The sequence below is a fragment of the Nannobrachium achirus genome (genome assembly GCF_963921795.1).
Source record: "Nannobrachium achirus genome assembly, chromosome: 22".
NCBI classification, from domain to species: domain Eukaryota; kingdom Metazoa; phylum Chordata; class Actinopteri; order Myctophiformes; family Myctophidae; genus Nannobrachium; species Nannobrachium achirus.
This window is the reverse complement of record NC_137829.1, coordinates 45,164,841-45,191,885: the sequence shown is the minus strand read 5'-3', so window position 1 is coordinate 45,191,885 and position 27,045 is coordinate 45,164,841. Positions and strand designations below refer to the sequence as shown.

The following is a 27,045-nucleotide window of genomic DNA, read 5'->3' as shown; positions in this document are numbered from 1 at the left end:
TTTCAAAGCCGTCGCTCCGCATCTGAAGTCTCTTCATTCGTTAATTAGACTGGCGTTAATGAACTAATGAGGAGCAAGCAGTGTAAATGCATATCATTAGCAGTGAGGCTAAAAGCCCCTGGTCATAAAAAGACCACTGGGGAACCGAAAAAAAAGACACAGATATATTCTTAATCCATTTATGCCTGGGATTATTGAATGCTTTAACTATTGAAAAATAGCAGATCTACAAGCTCACAGCGCGGCACCGAGTGCCGCGCTGTGAGCTTGTAGATCTGCTATTTTTGAAAAATAGTGAAAATGTGTGCAAATCTTTCTCTATATATTTTTCAAAGCAAACTTTTATAACTCAAATCTCTGCTTCTGGGGGGGGGGGGGGTCCCTGGAACAACATGTTTTGAGATGGGGGGTCTGCGGCCAAATAAAATGTAATTTTGGGGGTCCTTGACACGAAAAAGTTTGAGAACCACTGATTTAGAGGAAGGATTTAGAAGTCGGGTCAAAGATCGGGTCAAAGATATTCAAAGACTTTTTCAAGATTTTTCAAAAATAGAAGATCTACAAGCTCGCAGCGCGGCACTCGGTGCCGCGCTGTGAGCTTGTATATCTGCTATTTTTCCAATAGTTAAAGCACGAAATAATGGTTAAAGTGGTTAAGATCTTAACGCGACTCGAGCGCGTTCCAGTTATTTGAGGGTTAATCAAACATGTGCTATTCTCTTTGATATGACCAGTCTCACATATTAGCTTTGAAAATCATTTCCTTAATGACTTTGTAAAGAGGCCTACTGTTGAAGAGGGGGCCTCAGAATAGCCCAAAGAAATATCTGGCTAGATTCGGAGCCCTTGTTATTGTTATTTGAAACGCAGCAATAATAAAAGCCCACATGGAAACTGCTTACATTTCACTGATGAGGCTTTGGGTGCGAAAACATTCTCTGATATTAGAGGGATAGATCACCCATCTTGCATCATTTTCATACGGTGTTATTACCGGTATGTTCAAAGCATTATGCCTGGCTGTACCGGTGATGCTATAATAACAAATATTCATCCGCATTGTTGTGTGCACACACACCTGCCGCAATACCACAGTTTCCCTTATAGTCGGGGGGCCTTGGGGTTTTTCCGTGCTAATCAGTCTTAAAGCGCAAGATTTTGCACAGATATATCCCAGGGCATGCTCTAATGAATTAACAAGGGCGCCCGAGTCGGCAACCTTTGGGGTCGTCACAGTGGCCAAATCAAGTTGGGCTCCCATCGACTTTCTATACGGGAGGAAAATACCCAGAAGAAAATCTGCTTTAAGTAGGATGTGAGGGGTCTAACTAGGGGTTTGTCATGATGCTGAATCCATTGCAAGCATTTGTTTTGCACAAAAAAAAAGAAATCCTATAAATGGCCCCACAAAACGCCCACAAAACGATGGTTTCACTTTTCACAGTTTTGTGGGTGTTTTGTGGGGCCATTTATAGCCCAAGGAATGTTTTTTTGTGCAAAACAAATACTTGCAATGGATTCAGAATCATGACAAACCCCTAGTTAGACCCCTCACATCCTACTTAAAGCAGATTTATTCTTCCTCCTGTAGTACAGTGTATAGAAAGTCAATGGGAGCCCAACTTGATTTGGCCGCTGTGGCGACCCCGAAGGTCGCCAACTTGAGCGCCCTAGCTAAATCATTAGAGCATGCCCTGGGCTACATCTGTGCAGAATTTCGCGCTTTTAGACTGATTAGCACGAAATTACCATTTTATCTCCCTAAGGCCTCCGACTAACCTGACGCCAGATGGTGGCAGCAGTGCGTACCGCCCTACTTTACCATCTGAGACTACTCGGGGAGAGTTGATAACACTCGTAAAGTCCCAGACCGGACCAATCAGTGGCAGCTACGGGCGGGCTCTGAGTGGCTCTGAGCCAATAGAGTCTGACTGCAGACCACGTGGAAACCCAGGAGGCTGATTCTGGGTGTAACGTCATGCAGACAGGCCAATATGAGTGGTTGGAGTTGGCACTCCCAGACTGTGATAGACAGACGGCCCCATCCAATCACCTGCTAAATAATTTGAAAAAATGGCCCGCCCCTTACATCGGGTCTGCCCGAGCAATTCCAGATGGTAAAAGTAGGGCGGTATATGCAGTATACGCACTACTGCCACCATCTGGAGGAGTCAGGTTAGCCTCCGACTATTAGGTCCAGAAAGCGAATAGATTCCCTGTGGCTAACATTCACAAAAAGAGTCTGATGAGCGTTTTTTTTCCCTCCGTCTAATTAATTGATTTTACATCTTCTTATCACGTCTCAAAGTGGAATTAATATTTTGCAAAAAGTTATTTGTATTGAGAGCATATATCAGTCACCTTAGGAATGAATGCCTGCCGATAGGGGGGTGTAAAGGGTACTGTTTCCCCCCTTCCATTAATTTATTGGAAACATATGGACTAACATATGGCGAGGAGTTGGCGGGTCGGTAGAAACAGTTTTGACAATGCGGTGAGCACCTTTTATATTGATTTTGTACATGTTTGGAGCAGAAGATGGACGCAAAGGACTCTGCCAGCAAGAGCGGGAGCGTGTTGCTGTTACTACATGACATGTCATCTTTTCGACACCCGACTCTAAACCTCATCCTAACCTTAACCTCCGTGGAGTGAGTCGCTAACCCTCCGGTCGAAATAATGGGCGTTCGTAAAAGTGAGATTTCCCCGCAAGAGCATCCCTGCTCGCCGTCATAACTCTTGTAGAGAGAAAAATAGGAATATCAACTCGTCTCGCAAGGTTAAGACATCATGCTTTATATAAACCCTATTATATTAAGCCTAAACGGTTCTGCTGCTGTGTAGAACCGTTTTTAACCAGTTTTCGACTTTAAAAGTTAAAAGGAGGAAGTGTGCAGTGTTCTTACCATAGCTCCATACGTCACTCTGGTGGGTGAACTTCCTGTAGTGAATGCATTCCAACGCCATCCATTTGATGGGCATCTGTCAGGAGACACAGACATTCATCAGGAGGCAAGACCATTGTTACGGGATACTGTAGCATTCAGTGGTGTAAAGTAACTAAGTACCTTTACTTAAGTACTGTACTTACTGTAAGTACACTTTTGAGATATTTGTGTATTTTTACTTCTACTCCACTACATCTCAGATGCAAATAATGTTGACATAACGACTGCACGTTATGTCAATCACGTTTACACACTGCCGCCCGTTATTTCGTCCGTATTATTAGTTTAATTCGGAGGAAGGTCGATTTCCTTTCGTTTTTCGTAGCTGTCGCCACTGGTTCCCTGCTTTCTCTCTCTCTCAACTGAAAAACGGTAAGATTTTTTTCTTTTCTTTTTTTGCGGATTTTAGATTTCGAAAACGCAACGAAAAAACGCAGCAATGTACAAAGACCTTTAGTCTTTGGGCCGATTAGGGTCCCATGACTCCCATCCCATGTCCACAGAGAACGCCTCCTTTGTTGAGTTGAGGAGAGCTTCCCTTATACTGCAATAGACTGCATTGCATTAATTGTTGCAATGCATTATTGTTAATTGTGGCACGTTTACTAACATGCCAAGTTTTAGCTGCACTTGAACAACCATTCCAGGCTGCCATATCCAGCCCATGAAAGAAACCGTAGAAACGGGGGGAAAATAGAATGTACTTCTTAAAATAAATGTATCATGCCTGTTGCTAAGATATGGCAACATGACTGGTGTCTTGCACGCACGCGAAGGCGTGTGTGCAAGACACCAGTCATGTTGCCATACCATGTTGCTCTTTCTGAACTGACGCCACTGAGACTAACTGTGCTGCTGTGTGCGTTATGGCTGACTGGGCAACCAGACAGTCAGACACCATATATTGTAGTTGTGTTTTTGGGGGGGCAGCAGTGCCTTTTACACACAGTAAAAAGAGGAGTGACATTAGCGTTAATTAGACTCCAGAGTCCCGAGGGAGCAGCCCACACACACACACACACACACACACACACACACACACACACACACACACACACACACACACACACACACACACACACACACACACACACACACACACACACACACACACACACACACACACACACACACACACACACACACACACACACTCAAGAGGACACTTCCAGTGAAGTCAGCAGAAACAATATTCTGCTCCACTGATCTGCTTTATTTACTTTGGGGAAATGGTAAGCTCATAACCTAATGAAAGTGGAAAACAAATGTGTCCCTCGGGGCTCTCCGTACACCGTTTTTTTTTTTTCTTTTTTTTTTTGCTTCGCCTAATCTCAGACAGTGATGGAGGAAGACACTTTCTTTTTTTTTTACTGAAGTAAAAGTAGCACAACCATATAATATTATAAAATACTCAGTCAAGTTAAACGCCTTTTTTAAACGCTTTTTCTTTTAAGAGCAGATCTTCAAGCTCACTAGTGTTGCACGAACATAGCAGATCCGACGCCTTGTGAGCTTGTAGATCAGCTATCTTTGAATATAGCCACATTCTAAAATAGGGCATAACTGTATATGGTTTGTAATAATAATCTAAAATTAGCAAAGTAACTAGTAACTAAAGCTGTAAAAAAATAATAATTGTATTGGAGTAAAATAGTACATCATTTGCCTCTGAAGTATAAAGCATAAGAACATTAAAATAAAAGGGTAATTGTATGTAAGTAAAGTATACTCTAGTAAATATACTTGAGTTACGTTTCCACCCCTGAATATCAGCTCCCTCCGCTCTCTTCCCCGTGGATCCCGGCTGATTTTGTTTCGATTCCCACCCTTTTTTGCCCTTCTATTTATTTATTTTTTCTTTCGGGGAAAAGCTTATCTCATCTAATCTCGTCTCGTTCGGCCCCCTCGGCTCGTCCATCAGGGTTTGTGTCAGTGTCAGCCTGTGTCTTGTATTATCCCCCCACTTGTACTATCCCTCCACTTAGGTTGCTTGATTGAAAACCTTGTATGTCCAAAACCACTCTTTTTTTTACCAGCTTGCTTGAAGTGCTAGCCGGTCTATATCCAGTCGGCGCAACTAGTCAAAACTCTTTTTGATCATTGGCTGTCCTCTAAGCCAACGGGGAGACTTTCCCATACTCTGAACGCCGGTGTTGCGTCATCACGTCCTCTCAGGCTATGGCTTCGTCACAACTGCAGACGGCCGTTCTCTCTCGTCTCGGCAGCAGCTGATTGAAATCAACAGTGTCTTAAACAATACAGCGTGCCAGCCACAAACAAAGTTGGCCATGGAAGTAGATAACACTTTTTCCCCTTTATGCATTTTACCGTAGCTGCCCGCCGCTCCTTGATTCTGGGCCGCCATGGCTTGATTTTTTAGGGACATTTCTTTTTTATGAGGAGCTTCGTGAGCTTCTAGATATGTCACACAACGGCGTGGGACAAAGTATATTTGGGCCACCCGTGTTATGCTCTCCTCGGTCTATGGGTCTCCTGTAAAAGACACGCTGTGATTGGCCAGTACAGTCACTCTGATTGGCAGTTGTGCCGAATGCTCACCCCAAAACATGATCTATGAGACTGTGGCAGCTCGTGTTGGGCGGTGCCATGGCATTGGTCCGAAGGTTCAGTAGTCCGAATTTGTTAAGAATATGCCTAACTCTAACCCTAACCTTAACCTTTACCTCAGTAACCCTAACTAAATTCAGACTAATGAACCTTCAGACTTATGTGCAGTCCTCGTGTTGGACAACCAAGGCATGGATGTGTTAGTAATGACACCTATTAACACATTCATGAAAAATAGTAAACACTTTTGACCGCAAAACAAATAGTGTAAAAGCTTATGGGCTCCACTCTATGATATGACATCTGCTGGGTTCCGCTGGGAAAACTGGACAACAGGAGCATTTCTGCCTAATAGACCCTATGGATATAGTCTTTTGGTATCATCAATAAGTAGGAAAATGAGCCTTGATGTTATTTAGGGCGGAGTTGTCCTTTAAGTCCAAGGTGTGAGCAGTGGTGAAAAGTAACTAAGTACATTTACTTGAGTAATGTAGTAATGTAAAGTACAATTTTGAGGTATTTGTACTTTACTTGAGTATTGCCAATTTCCAATACTTTTACTTCTACTCCACTACATCTCAGATCCAAATATTCTACTTTTACTCCACTACAATTATTTGAAAACTTTAGTTACTAGTTACTTTGCAAGTATAATTATAATTTTATAAAACATACATTAACCACTTAGGCCCTATTCTATACCTTGGCTATTTGAAAATAGCCCACCTACAAGCTCGTCGTGAGCTTGTAGATCTGCTATTTTGAAACATTTTTTACTTTTACTTTTGGTACTTTGAGTACATTTTGATCCTAATACTTTCGTACTTTTTGAATTACAGACTTTTACTTGTAATAGAGTATTTTTATGTTACAGTATTGATACTGCAACTTAAAGGGGCACTCCACCACTTTTCAACCTATGTTGATATAATTGGTCCTCACTCAAAAATAGCTTTTTTGATTTTTCTTTTTTTTTTTCCTCAGAGGAGGGCTGTGGGCAGGTCAGAAACCCATCGTCTTGTGACATCATCGATTGCCAATCCAGCTTATAGAAACTGCAGGATTTCTATTCCTGAAAAGTTGCAATTTTAAAGTGGAAGCCATTGTTCTCGCGATAATAAAAATCTAAATATTTTTTTCAAAAATATTGATTAAATGTCTTTTTTTTGGGGGGAAAATGATGATGTCACAAGACGATGGATTCTGAACTTCCCACAGCTCTCCTAGGAGACTTGGACTGAGTAGGAAAAAAAATTGATATTTTATCATGAACATTAGTGAGGACCTATTATATGAAGACAGGTTGAAAAGTTTTGAACTACTCCTTAAGTGTATCTGTAAAGCACTCTGTGCATTCGTGCTGTGAAGATGTGCTATATAAATAAAGTTCATTCATTCATTCATTAAGTAAAACATCTGAGTACTTTTTCCACCACCGCAAAATAGGAAAAAAGGAGATAAGAGGTTTCTGCCCAACAGTTACGACTTGTATTCCTCCTCCACTTAGTTGAAGAGGCAGACATGAGACCCTGCCCCTCTATGAGCCCACCCACCCTCCTGCATGCCCCCCCCCCCCCTGCCACCGCAATCGATAGGATTGGCCAACAAATCCAATCACTGCATCCCCCTCCCCCGCTGCCTGGCCTGCCACTCTGCCGCACCTTTCACATCCAATACCGTCACAGCAAACCCTCTGTGTGTGTGTGTGTGTGTGTGTGTGTGTGTGTGTGTGTGTGTGTGTGTGTGTGTGTGTGTGTGTGTGTGTGTGTGTGTGTGTGTGTGTGTGTGTGTGTGTGTGTGTGTGTGTGCGTGCGCTCGAGCACTCAACTGTATTACTGTAGTATACTTGTGAGGGCCAAATATCCCTCAAGTGCACTAGAATCTGGAGACAGGTAAGACGCCCTAAGGCCGAGAAGCAACCGCGAAGAGCACACACACGCACGCACGCACGCACGCACGCACGCACGCACGCACGCACGCACGCACGCGCGCGCGCGCGCGCGCACGCATGCACGCACGCACACACACACACACACACACAAACGCGCGCGCGCTGCGCCCCAGTTGTCAGAGCATGCGCTCCGTTAAACAGCGTGTTAAACAGCAATCCCCCCCAAAGAAGATGCCGTGAACTCTTATAGACGGGAGAGTCACGGCAAAGACATTGTGGGGGCCGTTTTCCGGGACATAATTGTTGGAAATTATTGTTGTTTCATGGTCAAAAAGGTTTTTAGAGTTACAAGGGTTGCTCACATGCTCACAACGCTCGCGTTGCAAGGCGTTGTGAGCATCCAGACACCCAGTCATCCAGACACCTCAGTGAAAGGTTATTCAGTCCAGACCCCCAAAACTCCCTTAGTCAGTCCTCCTGTTGCCAAGCCAATGAAACGCCAAGACCAATAGAAAAACAAATGCTCTCTCCAGTGTAGGGCTCCAACAATCCATTTTGTGTATGATTTATTTTTACTAATGATTAATTACCTGTTCAAATGATCTAATAATCGACAAGTGCGGTGGGTGGGGGCTCCTCACTGTCAGGCGAGTCACAACAACAGCAGTGACAACACACGCAAATGTGTGTGAGGAGGAATCAAATTAATGACTAAATTGGGGAGAAAAGTTCATAACGCATCGCAAGTTAACTCTACAGCAGGGGTCTTAAACAGGGGGTCCGGGACCCCTATAGGGGGTCCTCAGAGTTACTACAGGGGGTCCTCCAAATCTTTGTGCGATAGAAGCTTTTTTTCCCTCCTATTTTATTAACCACTTGAACCCTAGCATCCATATTCGGAGAACTTTTGCCAAAAAATAGCAGATCTACAAGCTCACAGCGCCTCGCAGCGCGAGGCGTTGTGAGCTTGTAGATCAGCTATTTTTGGCAAAGAGCTTTGGTGCAGAGGGGAAAAAGAGCAGACTAAGTACAGAGTGATAGGTCAAGTGTTTTAAGTATTGACGGTTCAAGTGGTTAAATATCTGAAAACACAACATTGACATGAATCCAAAATACACTGACGATTGTGCTGTCAAACGATGAAACTATATGGAATGAAGAGGTTGTGGGGGTCCCTGCTTCATCTCTCTCTCAGCTAAGGGGTCCTTGGCCTGAAAACGTTGAAGACCCCTGCACTACAGTATATCTAATCTGATGTACGGTCACAACAGTTTAATAAGTATGTGGAAGAAGTACTCGGATTGTTTGTACTGTTAGTACACAGAATATATGTTTTGTCTACAAAGTAACTAAAGTAAATGATCCAAATAATTGCAGTGTAGCACAAGTATTTAGCACAATATTTACATCTACGATGTAGTGGGGTAGAATTATTAATTATAGAATTAGTTTTTGAAATACTCAAACTAATAAAGTACCTCAAAGGACAGTACTTTATGGAAAAAAACACAAAAAGTTAGATAATAAGATAACCGAATTGGAGATGGGTCGCTGCCTTAAGCCCCTATCAGAGTCGGTACCGCGGTGAAGAGCTATCCACCGCGGTGTAGTCTTATTGAGTCATAAACGTTACGTCATTCCTCGCGGTGAAGAGCTTTCCACCGCGAGTCCCGACACATCTCTCTGTTTTTACTTTCAGACAGATAGGCTCTTCACCCCGTTCACTGATTGGTCGATCTAGACCAGTCAGTCACGGTTAATAGGACTTCACCGTGACTGACTATGATGGCCTCCACTTATTTTCTGACTTGAGGTGGAAAGCTTTCCACCTAAAATTTGCGGTGGATAGCTCTTCACCCTGGACTCTGATAGGGGCTTGACAGTGACAATGTGTGGGATGAAGCGGCGGCGTTACCTTTCCGCCGTCGGCGTTGTACTCCTTCTCGTTGACGTCCAGGAGACGCGCCAGGCCGAAGTCTGTGATCTTGATGTGGTTTGGAGACTTGACCAGGACGTTCCTGGCTGCCAGGTCTCTGTGGACCAGCCTGCGCTCCTCCAGGTACATCATCCCCTGTAACACACACACACACACACACACACACACACACACACACACACACACAGACACACAGGGACGCGCTGTCAGCTTACTGAAGAGTAGAGCAGGGGTTCCCAAACTTTTTTGTCTCAGGGCACCCCATAAATATTTTTTTTTTAAATCTGAGGCACCCCTACATAATAATTTTCACTCCCAGCACCTTATATTTATAACATATCGTCGTTATCGTGTGGAAACCTTATATGTCCAAAACCGTTTTGTATTTATCATCTATAAATTGTACTAAACTAGTGAAAACAGCAGATCTACATGTGTGCTTGTAGATCGGCTGTTTTCACTAGTTTTGTGCGACAAAGGTTTCTGCCTGAAAGTGATGATATTTTAGTGATTATGTTGCGAGGAAAAGGTTGAGATAATAGCCATTTTGGTTAGAACTGACTGAAAATAACTTTGTACTTCAAGTTTAAAATGATACTAAATATTTTAAGTGTCCAAATAAATTCCAAATATTATCAAATGATCTCGCGGCACCCCTGGACTGCCATCGTGGCGCATCAGTGTGCCCCGTCACCCACTTTGAAAACCCCTGGAGTAGAGGTCTTCTCGGGTCCAAAAAAATGAAACGAAATCGAAATGGACCTTCACATTTCGTCTGATTCCGACCCATTTCGAAATAATAAATCCCAAATCCTAACCTCGGTAGAACTATGCCTAAACGTAACCCTAAAACCTAATCCTAACCCTTAGTCGAACAAATGACACGCAGAAATGGCGAGTTTTCTCCGTTCTGGGGAGGATGAAAAGAAGTCACATTACTATAATATTAAGGAAAATAAATACAAAAACGTAAAAAAAAAAAAAACAAGCTCGAGATGTACTCTTTGGCTTGCAGAGAACACCTTCATGATGTCACTGATCACATGACCCCACACTCAATCCTCCCGTTCTAGGCAACACAGGAGGGGGAGGACTTTTCTTTCTTTTTTCCACCCAACAACTCTAAAGGCCCTCAGAGTCTGACCACTACCTCACATTTAACGATTGAGTAACGACCGAATCACGGGAGCGCGCCGCGACTCGTCTCGATTTTATTACGACTGAGAAATCTTTTCAAAGTTGTTAGGTGTAAGGCTAGCTTAAGATATGTTAATGAGTTGTTCAAAGCTGTAAATGAGTGGTATTCCCCTTTAAGGACTTTTAAGACTTTTTAATACCTTAATTACTGCATTACTGCATCAAAAGTAATCAACAAACTATACTATAAAAACTGATCAAACACTGGTCAAATTGTCATAAGAAAGAGGCAAAAATAGCTGATCTACAAGCTCACAACTTGTAGATTGCGACACTTAAATACGACAAAAGCAGCCACATTACATTTGTGAAAAAATTAAACAGTTGAAATATGGAGACACAAGGTTTCCTCCTGACAGTAACGATACCCGAGTTTTCACACATGAACATTCACACAGTCCAGCACGAAATAACCAAGAGAACTTTGGAGGCCTCTTTCTTTAATTACCAGCGATGGCCAGTCGTGATAAGGACCGAGACGCTTGGACCGCGGCGGACATCGATTTTTTTTCTGGAGCACAGCAAACAATACGGGCAATTAATTTCAGGGAAAGCGGTGCAGAGATCCTTAACGTCGCAGCACTTCCATTGTCACACATTGATTCCTTGTCTGCCTGCTTGAATGTCACGCAGCAAAAACATGTGGGAATGTTAATTTCACTTTAAAAAAGTGTGCTTTCACAGTCAAATGAACGCTGGATTTTATTGTGTCGGCATTGCCTCGGCCCAATTGATTCACAAACACTCACGCACGCACCCTTTCCCTCTCTCACACACAGACACAGACACACACACACACACACACACACACACACACACACACACACACACACACACACACACACACACACACACACACACACACACACACACACACACACACACACACACACACACACACACACACACACACACTATATATTTACATCACTTGTGGGGACATATACTTCCATTCATTTGTATGCAAGTCCTGTGGCCTTACCCTAACCTCTATCCCTAAACCTAACCCCTAACCCTAACCTTAACCCTAACCCTAACCGTTGTTTTTTTTGTCGATTTTGTCCCCTCACTGTCAGAGGTCCCCTGCAGGTGACTGTGTGAACATGCGTTTAGTCCCCATAAGTATAGCTAGACAAATTCACACACACACACACACACACACACACACACACACACACACACACACACACACACACACACACACACACACACACACACACACACGCACACACACGCACACACACACACACACACACACACACACACACACACACACACACACACTATGTCACCAAGGTTTCAGTCCAATCAAAGATGGTTCATGTATGAAGATACACCATCCTGATTGGAGCCAGTAGAGGCGACATGGTACACACATCCTACAAATCGTCTCCTAAGTGGGCGCCGGCGTCAGAAGGCAAATCTTGTGAATGTCCTGTTCACTGGCGCTAGATCCCGCGAGATGCGGCAAGAGTGTCGTGCTGGGACAGAGACAGGTCAACAAGGTATGAAAATCTTATCCGATATTTAGTTCAGTGACCATGGGTCTAAACCAGGGGTCTTCAACGTTTTCAGGCCAAGGACCCCTTAGTTGAGAGAGAGATGAAGCAGGGACCCCCACAACCTGTTCATAGATTCCATATAGTTTCATCGTTTGACAGCACAATTGTCAGCGTTGTCATGTTGGATTCACGTCAGTTTGTGTTTTCAGATATTATAACCACTTGAACCGTCAATATAAACTTCACCTTTCACTCTGTACTCAGTCTGCTCTTTTTCCCTTCTACACCAAACCTCTTTGCCAAAAATAGCCAATCTACAAGCTCACAACGCCTCGCAGTGCGAGGCGTTGTGAGCTCGTAGATCTGCTATTTTTTGGCTTAAGTTGTTAGAATATGGACACTATAGGGTTCAAGTCTGGTTAGTATAAAAAAGGAGAAAAAAGTTTCTATCACACAAATATTTGGATACCAGGTAACCACATGCCTCGCGTGGCTTATTGCTTCATTATATTACGAGTCCATAATTTGGTTCCATTTGTATGACCGACTCCAAATTGTACTTAATGTAGTAAATGTACTTAGTTGCTATTCAACAGCTCCCCCTGCCCTGCACGGTTCTCTTCAACTCCCCCGAGGGAACGGAAAGAACAAGCACAGAAAGGGGTGACAAATAGAGGGGTGTGGGAGAGAAACACTGAACTGTTTAAAGTCGCTCTCACAATAACACCGGCCACTTTGGCTGGAGCGGCAGAGGGACCGAAAAAAAGAAAATCATCAACAACGGCAGCAGCAGCAAGAGGCCTTATTTGAAACCATAACAAATTGGATTTAGATGGAATAGGTTGAAACACCAGAACACCAGGAAGAAGGGGGGGCCTTGTAAGTGCGTGTGCGTGTAGGAGGGGGCACACATAAAAGGTGAGATTACATTGGTAAGGCTATAATCACAATGCCTCATTTGGATCCTTCTCAGGAGAAAACGCACGCACGCACGCACGCACGCACGCGCGCACGCGCGCACGCGCGCACGCATAGACAAACAAGGAGGGATTTGGGCTCTCCTCCGTCACACATACAAACATGTACCTTCCATTAATATATTGTCGTTGTCGGGTGGAAACCTTGTATCTCCAAGTTTCAAATGTGTACGTTCTTTCGCAAAGTAAAGCCCTGCTTCATCGTACAAGGCCGTCACACAAAAGTAGTGAAAACAGCAGATCTACAAGCACACAACTTGTAGATCGGCTGTTTTCAATAGTTTAGTTCTTTTTTTAAATGATAAATGCAAAACTAACGGTTTTGGACATACAAGGTTTTCACCCGACAACGACGATATGTGTGTGTGCGTGTGTGCGTGATGGAAGAGCACCATTGGAAGGCAGAACAAGACATCCATACAAAGCAGGAGGGAAGTGAAAGCGCCAGAGACAGAGAAAGAGAGAGGCAGAGGGAGGGAGGCAAATCGATACAGCTGTTGATTTGACTCCATTACTGGGGCTCAATTGAAATAAAGCGATAGACTGTGTGCAGGTTGTTAAACTGCGACTTTAATTAGTCTCAACAACACAAACACACACGCATTAGTACACATTAGCAAACCTTCTCCCTCTCTCTTTCCCTCACACCTCTCTCTCTCTCTCTCTAGGAGAAAAGAAAGATACCTCCCCTGTCCCGTTACCCTGATATCTTACTCTGCTCATCCGCTTCTCTATTCTCTCTCACCCCCTATACAAACCCATTATAACTTCAAACTCCATTTTAACCATGACAGATTCAATGAAAACAACTGTCCTTTTTTTCTGGTGACTCCTGACACCCTCTGAATACGTGAGCAGGCCATGTTTTTTCGATAACATTTTTCATTGATTTCTATAATATTCGGGGGGAAATTCAAATTATTAAATACAATAAAAGATTATAAAAAAATTATGAAAAAGGTTATCGAAAAAACAAGGCCTGCTCACGTATTCGAAGGGTGTTAGGAGTGGTGAGACAGTGGTTAGCAGAAACAAAGGACAGGTGTTTTAATTGAATCTATCATGGTTAAAATGGAGTTTGACGTTATAATGGGTTCGTATAGGAAGGTCCATGAAGGGGGCAAAATGGGGGGAAATGAATATCAAATATCTAAATTAATAGTGAATGAAGAAATTCAAAAACTGTCCTGGGTTTCCCCAAAAGCTTGATTAGACGATACTATGACAAAAAGTTTTTTTGAAAGTGAAACACCCCTTTAATGTTAGCTTGAGGATGGAGCTGAGAGCAGCCTCCCCGAGCCGCTTGGAGCAAGGGATCAGTGTACTTACTGTACACCAAGTGTAGCCTAGTTCCAGACCCTGAATCGCTAGCCACACCCCTTTAAATTTTTGTTTTGGCGATTCAGGGGTCTAGAATTGCTCTCAATGAAGAGGCCTTCCTCGTTCGAAAATCCGTACGGCGAATCAGCGTCGTGAATCAGCGTTTTGTGATCAGCGTGGGTGGGGGTTTCCCAGAACTCATGTGCATTTCCAAGTAAACCAGCACCGCCGCCGTACCGTACCGTGCATCGCGTCGCGGTAAAATGCGGTAAAATTACTAGTTCGTAGTGCTCCTATTCTGCCTGTTTCTTTGGTTAGCAAAGCACTAGCAAGCAACAGGCGCGCCAGCCACACATAACAACAACAACACTACGTCATCTGCTTTGCTGCTCTTTGGCAACGCCCATCCTTGAAATTGCCTAAGATGAGACAAAGTTCAGACTGAATAATGGAGTGAAACGAAATGTCAATTCAGGCTGAGTGTCAGGCTACACCGAGTGTTCACTTCAGCCTGTTTCTCGTCAAGATTGCCGGAAGTATAGGCCTACTGTAGCAGGGATTCCCAAAGCTGTGATGCCAGGCCAGGGGTGCCGCAGAATAATTTGATCATATTTGGAATTCATCAATATCACTTCAGTAAGTTTAACCACTTCATAAAACAGACCTGATTTGCACTGTACTTGATGAGTTTTTTTTCCCCCTTCTACCCAAACTCTCTTCACCAGAAATAGCAGATGTACAAGCTCACAACGCGTCACAATGTAGGTAGACAGGCTATTTTTGGTGAACCTTCCCCCCCAGAAAAGGGATGCTGCGGTTCACGTGGTTAAATGTCAAGTTATGTTCAGTCAGTTCTGCTGGAAACGGATGTTTCTCAGTGCCCTACCGTACTTCAGGTGGAAAGATGTGCATATTTACTTAACGTAATATGATATCCACAACTTTCCAACATCCCATCGTGCATTGCGCAGAAGGTGTGCAGCCGCTTCTGGCGCCGCAGCCGAGTGTGATCTACAAGCCCACAACGGTTGCATCTGCGACATGACGTGAGCTTGTATGTCTGCTGTTAACTGGAAGTGTCCCGCAGATAATGCTACAGTAAATTCTCACGGAAACAGGTGGATAAGATTCTCAAAAAGTAACAATGTAATTCAGGCGTGCCATGGATACAAAGGTTATTTACAAGGGTACAAGCACAAGCACAAGTACCGCGAGGCGTTGTGTGCTTTTAGATCTGCTGTTTTCACTACTTTTGTGCGACGGCCTTGTCTGAGGAAGCAGGGCTTTACTTCGCGAAAAAAACGCACACATTTGAAACTTGGGAGATACAAGGTTTCTGCCCGACAGTGACGATAGAGGACTGTCTCCTCAGGTGATGGGATGGAAACCACACCGTCTGGGAGATGGGATCCAAAAAGCCATGGCGCGTGTCGCGGACTTCGAAGGGATGATTTAAAGGCGCCGACGACGAAACGTTACGATCTGCTCATGTAATATAATGCTCATTATGTAAACATGTTGTAATGGACCAATCCCTGGAAAGAGAAGCAGGTCATCGGGTCGCCATGCCACGCCCCCCAGGCCTTACCTGAATGTCTGATTGTTAATTCAACTGGAAGGGATTTATCGGAATAATAGCGATCAATCTGCTGAATCTCGGACAGGCCCACCGTACCGATTTTTGGGAGGGGCGTCAAGATCAAAGACCTGCCCCCCCCCCCTCAACGTGGATCCCCCTCTGTTTAAAAATATATGGGTTTTTCACAGTAAATTATTCATTTTTAAAGTAAAAAAAAAACAGTTAAAAACGGTTCTACAAATCTTACCTACACAAACTAGACTGCTCCCGAGTCCCGTTGAACTCATGTGTTCAACGGGGCCCCCCCCCCCATCCGGGAGGGGGGAAAAGAGTACCCTTTACCCCCCGTTATCTACGGCCCTGATCTCGGAGGCGGGACTAAGTCACGAATGGAGAAGTGAGGATGGAAGTTAAAGTGTTGTTGGAATTTGACCTTTGAGCACCTCTCCCTCTCTCCCTCTCCCTCTCTCCCTCTCCCTCTCTCCCTCTCTCTCTCTCTCTCTCTCTCTCTCTCTCCCTCTCTCTCTCCCTCTCTCTCTCTCTCTCTCTCCCCCTCTCCCTCCCTCTCTCTCTCTCTCTCTCCCCCCCTCCCTCTCCCTCTCTCTCTCTCTCTCTCTCTCTCTCTCTCTCTCTCCCCTAACCTCCCTCCCCCCCTCATCAGCCCTAGAGCCACTCTGCTGGGGGAGATAATTTACAGTGCTTTAATTGTCCATTAAAACGCAATTACCTGTGGACTTGGAAGGCTAATTATTGGATTGTACGGAGGGTGTGTGGTGTAGATCATAACACGATCTGTCTGGAAGTACCTCCGTCGGGCGGCACAGGACCATGGGGGTCCGTGTTCTCCTCGGAGCAGTGCTCCTTGAAGGACCCCCCGGCAGGTTGACATGCACACAAGGGCCACGGACCCCCCCCCACATTTGATTCTGTACACTCCCTGTCTGGGGGTCTCTGGACCCTAGTCTGAGAACCATTGCCCTAACAAAATGAGGAGCCACGAGAGAGAGACAGAGAGAGAGAGAGAGGGCCCAAGGTGGAGGGGCCCTAGTAACTTTTGCTATTGAAAAATAGCAGATATACAAGCTCGCAGCGCGGCTGTAGATCTACTATTTTTGAAAAGTCGTGAAAATGTGTGCAAATCTTTGAATATAATATGTATTTTTTAAGCAGACAATTGTAACTAAAATTTTGCTTCTGGGGGGTCCCTGGAACTAAATATTTTGAGATGGGGGTCCGTGGCCAAATACATATCATTGTGGGTGAGCACCACTGACATGGAAACATAGGTTTCTTGCACACATTTTCACAATTAAAAATAAAATAAAATAAATAGCAGATCTACAAGCTCGCAGCAAGGCACTCGGTGCCACGCTGTGAGCTTGTATATCTGCTATTTTTCAATAGTTAACATTCATGGGGGGCCCGCAGTAAATCCTTGTACCCAGGGCCCAGAATTTGGTGTGACGCCCCTGTGTGTGTGTGTGTGTGCGTGTGCGTGTGCGTGTGCGTGTGCGTGTGCGTGTGTGTGTGTGTGTGCGCGCGCGTTCGTGTGTGCGCTGAGGGGCATCAGCCAGCGCTCGCCGCCAGCCAGGGTCCCTGACAGAAATCTTATTTGTACATAAATGGCACTTTGTAATCTCCTCAATTTTCAAGACAATTAAGCAGTGGAGGCAGAATGGATGGCTTGTGTGCCAACCTGTGCATTTTAATTAGCCCACACAATGAGAGAGAGAGAGAGAGAGAGAGAGAGAGAGAGAGAGAGTAGTAGGGGAGCCACAGGCCCAAAAGCTCAAAGAATAGGGTTTTACCTGTGACGTCAAGACATACTTTTTATTTTAGTTTTTGAGCGGTGGTCACACCGTCTCCTATACGTGGCCGTGTGTGTGGGTATGTATGCGTCCGTGTCTGTCTGTCTGTCTGTATGTAGCCTGCAGTACCTTTTCTGACCACACATGTTAAGCTAGGGAGGGGCGCTGTTGTTCAGACTCACATTCACACACACACACACACACACACACACACACACACACACACACACACACACGCACGCACGCACGCACGCACGCACGCACGCACGCACGCACGCACGCACGCACGCGCACACGCAGCCTCCACCGCTCAGTTCACACAAGTGTGATTTTTTCTATTCATTTGGTCATTAAGGTACACAGAATGAGAGGCCTGCTCTGCCGGAAACATTGCAAAAAAGGGTTATGGCCATTTGTATCACTGTCCCATCGACTTCACTATACTGGAAAAGGTTACAAACAATAAATCTGCTTTAAGTACATGTGAGAGGTCAAAGTAGTAGTAGTAGTTTGCATGAAAAACATTCCTTGGGCTAGATTTCGGCCTCTCAAAACTGTGACTTTTCATGACTCACTACTTTTCACCGTTTTGTGTGGCTGAAATCTAGCCTAAGGAATGTTTTTCATGCAAAACAAATGCTTGCAATGGATTCATAATCATGAAGAACCCCTAGTTTGACCCCTCACATGCTACTTAAAGCAGAATAATTTTTTGTATTCTTTTACTATATAGTGAAGTCGATGGGACAGTCGAATTCGCAATGTTTCCGGCAGAGCAGGCCTCTCATTCTGTGCACCTTATTGACCAAATTAATAGAAAAAACAAAAATAAAAAGTATGTTATGACAGCGGTTCTCAACCTGTGGGTAGAGACCCCCAGGGGGGTCCCCAAATTATTTCAGGGGGTCCCCAGGTGATTAGCTCAATGTGCAACGTTGTTTTCTCACTCAACTGTAAACAAACCAACATAAAGTTTAAGTGTATAGAGGGTATTTGCACATTTATAAAGTGACAATTTACGGACTTTTTAACACCTCTAAAATGACAAACTAAACATTGGCCAAATTGTCAAATATATAGAGCAGAAATTGTGACAATAGCAGATCTACATGCTCACAACGCCTCGCAACGCGAGGCGTTGTGAGCATGTAGATCTGCTATTTTCACAATAGAACCGTGTTATAGAAAATGTAATTCCTCAACTCTTAGTGCTCGTCAGGGTGGGGGGTCCCCAGTTAAAATATGATTATTTTGGGGGTCCCCAGTTAAAATATGATTATTTTGGGGGTCGCGGCCTGAAAAGGTTGAGAACCACTGTGTTATGACATCACAGGTCCTCTCAAATGTTGGGCCCGTGGCTCCCCGGCTAGAGAGAGCGAGAGGGAGAGAAGAAAACCCAAACTTTCTTTTCCTGTCCTTTCCGCCTGCTCTGAGCGCGCTGCCCTCCCGTGTGGCGTGGATGGATGAGAGAAACACAGTGTGAGAGTGGGTGTAATTGCTCTGAGTGGGAGGCGAGAGGGAGGGGGTGGAGGAAGAGGTATTTTTTCTTTTTTTGGCGTATAAGAAAAGAAAAGCAGTGTTATTTCAGCAGAGGTGTCGCACCAAATTCTGGGCCCTGGGTACGAGGATTCACTGTCTGTGGGCCCCCCAGCATGAATGCTTTAACTATTGAAAAATAGCAGATACAAGCTCACAGCAAGCTTGTAGATCTGCTACTTTTGAAAAAATCGTTTTCAAAGACTTTGAATATTTCAAATTCTTCTAAGGTTTTTTTTTTTGAAAAAACACCTATGTTTCTGGGTGGTGTTTTTCATGTGAAGGACCCCCCCAAAATGATATGTATTTTGGCCACGGACCCTCGTCTCAAAATATTTAGTTCCAGGGACCCCCCCCCCAGAAGCAAAATGTGAGTTACAAATGTCTGCTTAAAAAAAAGACATAGACAGATTCGAAGATTTGCACACATTTTCACGTCTTTTCAAAAATAGCAGATCTACAAGCTCGCAGCGCGGCACTCGGTGCCGCGCTGCGAGCTTGTATATCTTCTATTTTTCAATAGCAAAAGTATAAAAAAAATACGGCCCCTCCACCTTGGGCCCTAGTGACTCAGTCCCACTTCTCCCCCCCATGTGACGCCCCTGTATTCCAGGTATATATGCCTGGTCGCCGCGGCGGCGCGGCGGCAGCAGACAGCCTGTGTTATGATAACACCTCCAGACGAGGGGCTGCTTTCCAATCAGCGGGGATCAGCTTTGTGCCGCGGTGCCCCGCAACACTCACTTCCACCGGAGAAAACACTACAAGACAGCTTCTCTCTCATCGCTCTCTCTCTCTCTCTGCTCGTCTCTCTCTCTCTCTCTGCTTAAAGTGCTGGTGCCATGATTTTCCCCCCTATAAAACATGATTATCTACTATTATGATTATACTAGGAGGAAGATTTATTTCCAAAAAAGTGTACAGAAAGAGTCAAAATGATGTTTTTATGTGGCCACACCCACCAGTTAATTGGTATGCATGGTTGTCATGGTGGGTGGTGACCCAGCTGAAGTTAGCCACACCCACGTGTGTTGGGTGAATGGTAATTAGGGGAGGGGTTGATTCTGTGATGTAATAAGTATCTGTGTTTTTGGACCGGCACGTTTGACCCCACAAGGTGGCAGCCTACAGCTAAAACCCAAATAGAAAGGCAATACATAATTCCTCATATCAACCACACCAGGGGTTCTAATGAAGTACTGTCAACCTCCTAGACACATGAAAACTAGAAAAAGTACAAAACTATGGCACCACCTCTTTAAAGCTGAAGGTTTGAATGTTATGCAGGCACGTGCACACATAGACATCAAAGGGGCCCTGCCCTTTTATCAGTCTGTAAAAAGTGCCCTCTCCTGACCATGAATGCAGTTTTTACTATATGGTGAAAGAAATGCAAATGCCCCTCTTTCCATGCCATACCTGAAGGCAGCGTTCAAGAGAATTGCCTTGTCCAAACTGTCCTGAACTTGAATGCAGCATCTTATGTGGAAATAATTGCCGTCTCTGTGTAGAAATCCATGCCATTGCGCCACATCTCCAGTATTCACTTGATTATGCTTAGTTCAGTGTGGTATCAAGCACCGAAAATAGCCAACAACCTCCAAGCTCACAAGGTCTGTGATTTTTGGTTTCGGTCCATGTGAAGAACCCTCCCCATCACGATGCATCCATATTCTTTTTTATTAAAAAGTCCTTAAATTGTCACTTTAGAAATGTACAGGCACCCTCTATACCAGGGACGTGCTGGGCCCCTGATTCAGCCCGGGAAAAAGAGTTGGAGAGGCCCTCAAAACCGTTGTATTTAATCAAAACTGTTTTGTAAAAGATTTAAACTAGTGAAAACAGCCGATCTACAAGCACACAACGTTTCGCACCGCGAGGCGTTGTGTGCTTGTAGATCTGCTGTTTTCACTAATTTTGTGCAACGGCCTTGTATGATGAAGCAGGGCTTTGCTTTGCGAAAAAAATTACAAATTTGAAACTTGAGATACAAGGTTTCTGCCCGACAGTGACAATTTACTTTGTTGGCCGCCCAGCCCCCAAAATGGAACGAAGGCCGACATTTTATTTTTAATTTTTTCCTAATGGCCGGCCTGGACCGGCCGGGAATGAACCGGCCGTTCGGGAGTTGTCCCGCTTTTCCCAATGGCCAGCACGTCCCTGCTCTATACACTTAAACTGTATGTTGGTTTGTTTACTGTTGAGTGAGAAAACAATTTTGCACTTAACCTAATCATCTGGGGACCCCCAAAATAGTTTGGGGACCCCCAAACTATTTTGGGGATAGTTTGGGGACCCCCCAAACTATCCCCCGATCCCCCGATAGTTTGGGGACCCCCGACCCACAGGTTGAGAACCACTGCTTCAAAAGGCCTTCAAATCGTTTAGTTTCATTAAATGTTCTTCCCCTAATAGTTACAATGGAGAGCTGCCTGCCGGAGCCCGCAGCAGAAAACTAAGTAGTTTAGTTCTCACCTTGAGCTGCAGGTATTCAAAATGCAATGAATTCTGGGACGGCGTTCTGTCTGGCTAGAGATTAGTGAGCACAAAGGAGCCTTTGTGTCACATTTAATCACAATTCTTCTTCTAAAACAACAGTACAGGGAGAGAGAGAGAGAGAGAGCAGCTGAAAATAAAGTTTCAGACTGAAACTGGGAGGAGAACCTGATGGAAATGGAGCCACTCAACACTCAAATACCTGGAACGTGCCCGAGTCGCATTAGATTTGAACCACTTTAACCATTATTTTATGCGTTAACTATTGAAAAATAGCAGATGTACAAGCTCACAGAACGGCACCGAGTGCTGCACTGCGAGCTTGTAGAGCTTCTATTTTTGAAAAATCGTGAAAATCTGTGCAAGTCTTCGAATACCCCCAAAATTGCATTTATTTGGCCGCAGACCACCATCTCAAAATATGTTGTTCCAGGGACCCCCCCAGAAGCAGAGATTTGAGTTCCAAAAGTTTGCTTTGAAAAATATATATTGAAAAATGTGCACACATTTTCACGATTTTTCAAAAAAATAGCAGATCTACAAGCTCGCAGTGCAGCACTCGGTGCCGCGCTGTGAGCTTGTATATCTGCTATTTTTCACTGGTTAAAGCATTCAATAATTCTAGGCCCTAAATGGGTTAATCACAATTCTTCTTCTAAAACAACAGTACAGGGAGAGAGAGAGAGAGAGCAGCTGAAAATAAAGTTTCAGACTGAAACTGGGAGGAGAACCTGATGGAAATGGAGCCACTTAAAACATTATCATATTTGCGTTGAGCGACTATACCAGTGACTTTTCTGCTGAAAATCGCCGATCTACAAGCTCACAACACGTCTAAAAAAGATCAAACCAATGACCAATTTAATCTTGCTCGTGTACATATGTTAATCACATGATCAAGAAGCACGTTTTCTTCCCCTTATAAATCAACAAGAAAACATTTTAATCGATTTTTAGTCTAATTAACCACTTAAGCCCTGTATTATACATTGTTGTACAATGGTGACAATGATGCAACATTGTGATATTCTAGATCTGCCATTATCACATTATTTTCGTTAATCGTTCATTAACCGCAATCAAGCAAAAGTCTGGAACAATCGTAACAATGATTTGAAGTCGTATCGCCCAGAGCCACCTTAAAGGACAAAAAGGATAAACTAAGATACAGTGAATTTGAGCTGTTTTATTCAAATTTTGTTTGCAACATTAAAACTCCTAAAAACGGGAGCGTGTCGATATTAGCCCTATTCACGGCCCGCCCACTCAGCATCCCCCGGGTGCTGAAGTCACATTTTGAAGGTGAAAATCCTACTATAGCCTAGAGTTAACACAGAAATCTCAAATGTAATGCAATTTCCGAATAGTGAAGTATAAAATACGGCTAGCATGATCAAGAACACAAGATAGTAAAAGGCACAAAGCATGATAATTTACTTTACCGTTCGAAATAATGATTTGTTGGCTTTAAGTCCAGCTATTTCTGTTATAGTTTCCCCTTCTAAATTGATGTCAGCACCCGGGGGAAGCTGAGAAATTTGCTGAGTGGGCGGGCGTGAATAGGGCTTATTGTGAATTTGCGACATAGCATCTGTTCGACGGTTCATTCTTTTGACACGGGTGAACGTTAACCTGGTGAAATGCTAACCTGCAGACGCGGGTGAATGTTAACCTCTAAGCCAGGGGTCGGCAACCCAAAATGTTGAAAGAGCCATATTGGACCAAAAAAACAAAAAACTAATCTGTCTGGAGCTGCAAAAAATTAGCCTTATATAAGCCTTATAATGAAGGCAACAAATGCTGTAAGTGTCTATATTAGCCTACTATCAAAATGACTAAGTAGGCTCCAAATACATAATGAGCATGATTAAATGTTTATTTTCCCTGCAGCATCCTGGAGAGAATGTTGAAATGTAATATTTATTCTACACATTTGTACAGCATTGGAAAACGTTAAGAATGTTTGTGTCATGTCTGTCCTCCTACAGAAACCATATTAAAACAAAACATATCGTCGTTGTCAGGCGGAAACCTCGTAGCTCCAAGTGTCAAATGTGTATGTTCTTTCGCAAAGTAAAGCCCTGCTTCATCGTACAAGGCTGTCGCACAAAAGTAGTGAGTAGATCTACAAGCACACAAGCACACAACGCCTCGCAACGCGAGGCGTTGTGTGCTTGTAGATCGGCTGTTTTCACTAGTTTAAATCATTTTTAAAATGAATAATGCAAAACGAACAGTTTTGGACATACACGGTTTTCACCCGACAACGACAATATATTTTTCCCCCTATCTTTTTCCATTTTCATTTTCATACATTTTTAAAAAAGCTCCAGGGAGCCACTAGGGTGGCGCTAAAGAGCCGCATGCAGCTCTAGAGCCTGCTGAGCCCCGCTCTATGCCTAAACCTAAACCTAACCCAAACCCTAACCTCAGTAACCGTGGCACGGGTGAGTAGCTAAATTGCCGACGCTTGTAGTCGAAAGAATGACTCGTCGAAAGAACGAGATTTCCCCCCAAAAAAACTCCTTCTCTCGACGACATTAAAACTCCTAAAACTAAAACTCCTCTCTCTGTCGGGCCTCGTAGTCTGTGTCACCGCTGAGGCCAGAGAATTACCTACCGCACCGTGGGGAAATACTCCTACACCGCTCTCTTTCTCTCTCCCTCTCTCTACGGGGCTGCGCGGGTTATTTATGCCCATTTCACTGGGCCAGGCGGACAAAAGCTGAGTGGACCAGATTGTACCTCAAATGCGTTTTGTGGAGATAGATTTGGCAGCGGGCAGCAGCATGGATCTGAGGAGATTGAATCGATAGGGGGGGGGGGGGGGGGGGGATTCTGACCATTCGTCAGCGAGACTGACACTTCTTCTCAACCGACGCTGTTCTTTACCTCTGGCACGAGGCGGCGATCCACCCGGTCGAACACGCACACACACGCGCATGCATTATGTAAGTGTGGCTAACGCCCCGGGATTCGAACCCGGGTTGCGCTCATGGAAAGCAAACATCTTTTATCCCAGGGGTTCTCAAGCCATTTTTTTTATGCTGTGACCCCCAAAATAAACATATTTGAACTGGGGACCCCCATCCTGACAAGCACACGGAATTGTAGGTATTACATTTTAACGTCACTCGGATTGTGAGCATGTAGATCGGCTATTTTCACAAAGTTCGCCTCTTGCTTACTTAATACTTGACACTTTGGCCAGTTTGGTATTAAAACGGTCTTGAAAGTCCTTAAATTGTGACTTTATAAATGTGCACATACCCTGTACACTTATACTGTATGTTGGTTTGTTTACCGTTGAGTGAGAAAAATAAATGGCATTTAGCTAATCGTCTGGGGACCCCACAAAATAATTTGGGGACCCCCTTGGGGTCCTGACCCCAAGTTTGAGAACCGCAGTGGTTCTCGAACCTGCTTATTTTGGCCACATGCAGTCCCCCATCTGAACATATTTTTGTGCCATGGGGAACCCCATGAGACTAGTTTGGACAAAGATGTCCATGACCTGTCTGTCAACGCATTGTGAGATGGTAGATCGTCTATATATCAGACGGTATAATATTATTGCCGCCGTCGGACGGAAACCTGGTATCTCTATTTCAAGTTATTCATTGATTTCCCTAAATTAACGCCCGACTCCACCGTACAAGAGTGTCACACTGTCTCGAACAAAAGTATAGTGAAAGTAGCAGTAGCAGTTGAAAGAGCTCCTAAGTTGTTTTTCTTTTTATATACGAGGTTTCCTTCCCGTTGAGTCCATGGCCATCCCTCACATTGATTTCTAATTGCTTTGGAACAAGCAGTGGTGTAAATATTACATGTAATATGGAGAGGCAAGTACTCACACTTTGTACTTTGTAAGTAAAATTACCAATACAACAATGTAAAAGTACTCTGTTACCTGTATTCAAAATGTACTAGAGTGAGGGAACCATGTACCAGTAAGACTCCCTAATCGGGAGATAAGCGAAGGTCAGGTCGCATGTCACAAACTTTAGAAGCCAATCAGCAGGGAATATGGGAAATGGGACAGTGTTGATGTAGCCTGATTTCAGACTCTACGCTGGAGCTTGAGTCTGAAGTTGTCCCCATTCTATTTGATTGAAAAGGGGAGGGGATTTAAAATTTGAAATTCCCAATCACAAGAGATCTGGTGGGAGGGGTTGTGTTTGACTTTTGCACACAAAACATTCCCTCCTCCCCCTCCCCTCAATGACATGCACCAAACAGGTCATTGTCTTTGATGTTTCATTGATTAGAGAGAATCACTAACTATCGACAGTGCTCTTTTGAAGTTCAAAGAACTCTTCATTAAGAACTCTGATGAGCCACCCCTCCCTCCACTGTTTCTGTTGATTTTCAAAAGTTAGATGCACCCCTCCTCCGTCTTGCATTGATTTCATTGGTCGGTTTCGGTAGAAAGAGACGCGTCATATGACAAAACCAGACCAAGAGAAGCAGTTCACTCAGAGAGTGGGCGGGTCTATTGGCTGGAGCCAGGCTAGTGTTGATGACATGACTTTAGAGATACTGTGTACTGCTTTGTGTGATTTTAGGGCAAAATCTGTAGGAGCAGTGTCCAAAAATGTGTTTGAAAAAAAAAAAAATCAGCCTGATGGTGGCGCTAGAAGAGGGCCATGTGAGAAATGAGGGGTGGAAGTTGGGATTTGCCATCCAAGGAGTGTGTGTGCAAAGTTTGGCAAGGATAGGGCCAACGGTGGCAGAGATATGACTAGGGCAAAAGTGTGACTAGTAACTCAAGTTTTCAAGTAATTGCAGTGGAGTAAAAAGAACACTATTTGCCTCTGAGATGTAAAAGCCTCTGAAAAAAGTATTGAAATTTGGAAATACTCCAGTAAAGTATAACATATACTTCATAATTGTACTTAAGTACAGTACTTGAGTAAATGTACTTAGTTACAGTACTTCTCACCACTGGGGCTGCATCATCCTCATCCCAGCCGATCAGTAATCAACAGCCATTGATCTCCTGCCCTGGCCCTCCTCAACTAATCCATGTGATCTACTCCACTGCAGTGCAACTCGAAGACCCCAGGAGATCTCCCTCCCGCGTCTAGCATTACGACTGGCAGTAGCCTACTACGTTTCCTAGAGCAGGGGTTCCCAAACCTTTTTGGCTCAGGGCACCCCTACAAATGTTATTTTATGCCATATTTTAGCGATTATGTTGCGAGGAAAACGTTGAGATAATAGCAATTTTATTTTTCGCAAAGTAAAGCCCTGCTTCATCATACAAGGCCGTCGTTGTGTCGTACAA

The 27,045-nt window shown here is 44.1% G+C and overlaps 1 protein-coding gene across 1 annotated transcript in view; it reads right to left on the bottom strand.

Moving 5' to 3' along the window:
* Positions 1-27,045, bottom strand: part of erbb4b (erb-b2 receptor tyrosine kinase 4b) — a gene marked incomplete at both ends in the record, with an annotated part of 423,596 nt that overhangs the window by 27,570 nt on the left and 368,981 nt on the right. The window contains 2 exons of the mRNA XM_080752915.1: positions 2,907-2,982; positions 9,323-9,478. Coding sequence (XP_080609041.1) covers positions 2,907-2,982; positions 9,323-9,478 — 232 coding nt within the window. The remainder of the gene's footprint in view (positions 1-2,906; positions 2,983-9,322; positions 9,479-27,045) is intronic.